The following is a 6,000-nucleotide window of genomic DNA, read 5'->3' on the forward strand; positions in this document are numbered from 1 at the left end:
ATGAACAGAGAGACTATTCCCATAGTGTCTGTGGAAATCACCAGCTAAAAACCTCTACAAAATAATGCTGTGGCATTGCTTAAATCAATTGGTGCATTACCTGTTTCAATTAAGGCATGTAATTAAAAAAAAAAAAAGGACAAAAAATATATTAAAGCTAATCTAATTATTTTTTCCATGGCATGACACTACTCTGTAGTAGATGTACTACAATATTTAATTATAAAATTACATTTGAAATATTAACTTCACATGAATAAACAAGGTCTTTGTATAGAACTTGTTTTGAGTAAGATAAACTTGCATTAAATTGAAATTTTATGCTATTAGGAAGACTTTTTGCTCAAGTTATACATTAGTAACTTTGGAAGTATTATGCAGCCAGGATGCCATATGTATGCTGAAATGTATCTTGGTGACTGACTTTCTTATTCCAAATTGTACATCGTGGCTTTTTTTTCATTTTTGATGAAAGTGATGAATATCTTTTTTTCAAAGACAAATAGGTTTTTGAATGTGGTATAGTGATGTACAGTCTAATCAGTTTCGGAATTCTGTAAGAATATAATTCCAATTTGTTTTCACATCTTAGTGAGAGTAGAAAACTGGAATATGCAGCTATGCATTTCTAATAGATGTACAAACGTGTCCTTTGTTCTTGTTGTTGTTGTCCGATTGTTTATAAAATGAACACTAATGATTAAAAATCTAGCTACACGTTCATTTGATGAACCTACCGGAAAGACTGCATGTATCAGTCTGCAGAAGTCTGCTTGTGATGCCCTTTCCATTTTGGAATGAATTTAGAATTGACAATCCCACTGAAACAGGACAATCTTTGCAGACAAATTAAATTGGAAAGGAAGGACAGGAAATTAATTTGACAACGAAACTCTGATGTGAAAATATGAAGCAGATGAAGAGAAAAAGGAAATTTTTCTGTATCATGTAGAAATGTATAATTCAACTGCACAACTTGACGTTATCCTCTGACAGGGAAGTGGTCTTTAACATAGAAGATTAGACAGCAAATCAACCAAACCCATCTGTTACGACATTTGGTTGCCTGAAGAACCATATTCTCCACAAGTTCACAGAACTGGCTGAAGTTAGTAGGCATGAACTAGATATGAGTAAGACACAGGAATATTTTTCTAACCACTGGACTGTTTGAATAAAAGTAATTTGAAAAGTTTATTAACATACTTATTGCTGACAACAATACTTTAGGAAAATTAATAAATTTATTCTTGTGAATAACAGCAATTAACAAAAGATGAACAGTCACTTAAAAAATCTTATGGTGGGAGCTTCTGGGGACATTGCAGAAGCATTATTGTAGTATTTATTTTTATACTACTTTGTATATAGCTGATGCAATATCTGTGCCATTAATTTTCAATTATGGAAATTGCATAAAAAGTAGACTTTCAAGTTATGTGAATGAGTCATTTCAGAAAACACTGTTTTTCTGAATTTAGTTCAAGACAGCCCACACCAGGATGAATGCAGAGTATATCAACATCTGTAAAAGATCTTGAGTCTGATGAATTTCTTGGTCTTTAAAACATTTGTCTCTCTTTAGAGAATAATGATCTTTGATTTCCACAAGCAGGACTATTTTTTTTCCAGCTATATGAGGCATACAAAGAGAAGCTTCAAGTAATATTTAGCATGTTACTTTAGAATAAGATTTACCTTTTAAATTTTCTTATTTTCTTGATATTCTGGGAATTCTTTGGAGAAAAACCAGTTAGGTCATTCTTGTCCTGCAAACATGTTTTAACATACTTAACAGTGAGCACATGGGTGGTCATTCAGTTGTGTAAAGCTAAGCAAATGAGAAAATATTTGCTGAACTGAAAGCAATAACTAAGAATATTTCCTGACTTTCAATGTTATGAGAGAATGAGAAGAATGAGTCAAGTGTCTAACAAAAGTTCCTAAGTATTACACAGCTTTTAGATTCTTGGCCTACAAGGGGGGAAACTAGCATAAAGCCCAGTATACCCATTTTGATTTCATGGATGTTGTCAATGGGAAGAGGAGATGATTATTCTTTAAAAGACAGATTGAAAAAGGACTTCAATTCCACAATTTAGTCTGCAGTGTAGATTTCAAACCCTACATCCTGATACAAGTTCAGTTTTATGAAAACAAAACAGCATTACTTCTCTGCATTTGCAGATGTTGGCATTCTGAACAGCACAGAGGCAGTGGCTGAGACAACAACATGCATCCAGGGTCAGGGAGAGGGCTACCGTGGCACAGTCAACACCATATGGAGTGGGATCCAGTGCCAACGGTGGGACTCCCAGTTTCCTCATCAGCACAACATCACTCCTGAGAGCTTCAAGTGCAAGTGAGTAGAGACAGTGGGTGTTAATGCACTGGGCTAAGAACAATTCTTGCTGTTTTTTTAAATTCATGCTGCCAAAGTAGGCTGTGGGATCTCTGTCCCTCACTCTGCACAGCAATACATTTCTTCTGCTTGGTGGAAAATATTTGAATATGGGAAAATAAATTATTCCTAACTCAAAACATTAGCTCTAGGTGAATTTGGGTAAAAATGCCGGTGAATTATTTTTCAATAAACTTTGGCAATACTTTTTTGATTTTTTTTTCAATAAATAAAAATTGATAGTACTTGGTATTTACAATATTTGACAACACTTTCTTTTATTTTCAAAAATTTTAATCCTTTTTTCATTTACTTACTAAATAAAACAAATTTTACCTGAAGGAGCACTGAGCATCTAAGCTTCCTGTACAGTACATAAAAGGAGAGAGACATTCACAGCATATGAATCATCTACTTGTTTTTGGCAGTTACCTTAATCATAATCTTTCAGTCCTTTTTTTCACTGAGTGTAGAAGAAATTTAGCTAATTAGCATTGACTAAAAGTTACACTTTGAATCTTTATAAATATTATATATATAAATATAAATATATATATGTGTATATATATAAAATATATAAATGTATTTACCAATGGCTGAATGACAGTGTGGACTTGTGTTGGGATTTAATAGTGCAGACCTTTCAAGGTAAAGAAAAGACTTCAGTTTCACTTCAGATTCTCATTCTAGCAATATCTTGTTTGAGTAGAACAGTTAGGTTTAATACCTTAAGCTCTTTACTGTTATTGTTTGGCATATTAATCAAATATTGTGTGTAGTAACAAATCTGCTGAAAATGTAACAGCAAATAGGAAATTATCCTGAATCTCCTCTGTTAATTGCAGGACCATCTTGACTTTACTTGTAAATCTGTGCTTGAGCCTGACCCAACAGGTGTTCCTCAGACAATCTACCATTTAAATCAATTTGTGGTGTACCTGTGCTGCAGGCTTAGCCCTTGTGTGGTTTTAACAATTTCTCTAACAGTATGCTGGCTAAAAACATTAGGACTTTTTATTCAGCTGATGTCTGAATGCATTGTACCTATTCAGGACAATAGATTGAGTTAAATCAATGGAACCACTTATATGGATGTTCAGAACACAGAGGAAAAATTACAGCATTAAATCAATTATTTCCATAGTCTGTTATCAGTAAGTGATGCAGATGGAAAAATGCAGTGAAATATGGCATTGCACAGAACATGGCAATGACTGTCAGGAGATGAAAAATAAAACATTTAAGAGGTTTGATTATTTAATTCAAGCTGCAAGAGACATTTAAATATGTTCCCTTGTGGCCAACTTTAAATTTAACAGCTGTATAGGATTTCAACATACATTTTTTTTATTTCTAAGATTCAGTTTCTTAAGTGAATCACTGACAATCATAAGGACTTTGTTCCTCTAAACTCAGCAGAACCATTCAAGCACAGGGAATTTTAAGCACTTTGGTAATGTTTGTGTTTAAAAGCACTTGTAATGGATTGCAGGTGTATCCAATGTCAGATTGCATGCAAATTTTGACGGAGAATCCTGAATAAAAATAAGCTATATTGAAAATATTGGTAATCTTCAAATGCAATCTTATAGCTAGTCAAAACATACGTCCACTGAAAATGAATTCCCATAATCATTTTCTCATTACAATTGCTACATTTTCTGGTATATGTAATCTTACTTGTTCCTCAACTCCCTGCACTTGACACTGATCGAGTTGCACAGACCTTTAGGAGCCTATATTATTACTAATTCATAATAAAATACTGATAGAATGCATCAGTGGTTTTAGGTGATCCTTGCTGTGAGCTAACATATTTATTTTTATAGAGATTTGAGGGAGAACTACTGTCGAAATCCAGATGGATCTGAATCACCCTGGTGTTTTACTACTGACCCAAACATCCGGATTGGTTATTGCTCCCAGATTCCTAAGTGTGATGAATCAAATGAACAAGGTAACAGAGGGAAAGGTGATAACATGGTCTTAAGTGAACACTGTACTTTTCCGAATGGTAGATAGGCAAGCATGAAAACTGGAGAAGCTGATCTCAGTACATCTGCATTACACCTGCACAGTTATGCTTTAGTGTTATTTGCATACTTGGGATTCATCATGGTGTAAATGAGATTCATTTCTCAGTTCATGTTTCAGTTCCAGCAGGGAAAGTTGCAGCTAAGATTTGCCTTTGGATCTGATTTTTAGACTAGGTGAATCTTCACTCTATTACCACTCTTAATTTGGAAAGCCAAAGCCTTTCCCAAAGCTGAGATGATTTCTCATGATTTCTTGATTAACTTCATTTCTATTTTTGTGTACGAGGCCGTGAACCTTTGTTTTTTCCCCATATACCACCTTGACTAAAAGAAGTTGAGCTGAAAAAGCACATGGGATTTCCTATATACCCTTTTATCTTCAAGTTCTCTGTCCATAAAGTCCACACTGTGTCTTGATATTAGTCTAAGGAATATTATTGCCTCCTGAGAACTCATATCAACCAAGACACAACCTGAGTTTCAAACTTGTGATTTATTATCTTACTTCAGTATATATTAAAATCTTCTTTAGATTTTAAATAATTTATCTCTTAAGATATAAAGAAACAGAACTGCAAGAATTCAGTTAGAGCAAGGATTATGCTTTGACTTTCATTCTGTGGTGTTTTTTAAGTATCAGTTATCAAAAAGTAAAAATACTGATGAATATGAAATGAAATGCTTAATACAAAAGTCTTTAGAGTAATGCTCATTTTAAATAATCCTCTTGAAAAGTCTCAGAAAAGCTTGTGATTAAAGCTTATGAATTAAACATGACTTCTACTGGAGGCAACAGGCAAGATTCTGAATTACATTAAAATTGAAGTCATGTAGATTTTTCAATTTTGCCAAAGTAAAACTTAAATCAAGAATTATGTACTATAGCCAGTATCCAGAGTTTACATGAAGGTAGGTTGTTGAAGATAGGCAGGCTGAAAGCCTGTTTTTGAGGAGAAAGGATTAAAGATAGGGTTTGCTTTGTTTTGTATAAAACAGCTCTTGACAACTTTTGGAACATTCGGTGCAACCATTATAAATTATACACAACCTAACTACTTAGGAAAGAAAATGTCCCAGTTTATCTAAGCAAGATGACATTTAAAATGCTACCGTACAGAGAACAAAGGCCTCAAGCAAGGGATTATGTATCTAAATTAGAAAACTTTCTCCCTCTTTCTTTCTGATTTGATTAGTACTGATGCCTGATTTATATCATAAAGTGTTTGCTACTTGTAAAACTTGTCTTTAATTATTGAAATTAATGATGGAAAGGAAGAGTTTTCTTTTCAGTGTTGCACAGTTGCACTCTACTTTTCTTTGTCTCAACATTTCATATTCAGATTGTTATCGTGGCAATGGAAGGAATTACATGGGGAATCTGTCCAAGACAAGATTTGGACTAACTTGCTCCACATGGGACAAGAATATTGAAGACTTGCGTAGGTGAGTACATACAAAAGAGATAGTTCAGTGAGTCCTACTGCCTCCAGATGCAATCTCAATTTCTTCTGTAGTGATTCTAAAATAGCCTCGTATAGCTTGGAACGTATCCCCCTCCCCTCC

At 33.9% G+C, this 6,000-nt stretch overlaps 1 protein-coding gene across 1 annotated transcript in view; it reads left to right on the forward strand.

The window, feature by feature from the left end:
• The window catches only part of HGF (hepatocyte growth factor), a 29,783-nt gene extending 23,899 nt beyond the window's left edge, over positions 1 to 5,884 (forward strand). Inside the window, exons 7-9 of the mRNA XM_010727281.3 lie at positions 2,188 to 2,362; positions 4,231 to 4,358; positions 5,778 to 5,884. Of these exons, the coding sequence (XP_010725583.2) occupies positions 2,188 to 2,362; positions 4,231 to 4,358; positions 5,778 to 5,884 (410 nt within the window). The remainder of the gene's footprint in view (positions 1 to 2,187; positions 2,363 to 4,230; positions 4,359 to 5,777) is intronic.
• Positions 5,885 to 6,000: the final 116 nt, after the last annotated feature.

This window comes from Meleagris gallopavo, chromosome 1, assembly GCF_000146605.3.
Source record: "Meleagris gallopavo isolate NT-WF06-2002-E0010 breed Aviagen turkey brand Nicholas breeding stock chromosome 1, Turkey_5.1, whole genome shotgun sequence".
Classification (NCBI taxonomy): domain Eukaryota; kingdom Metazoa; phylum Chordata; class Aves; order Galliformes; family Phasianidae; genus Meleagris; species Meleagris gallopavo.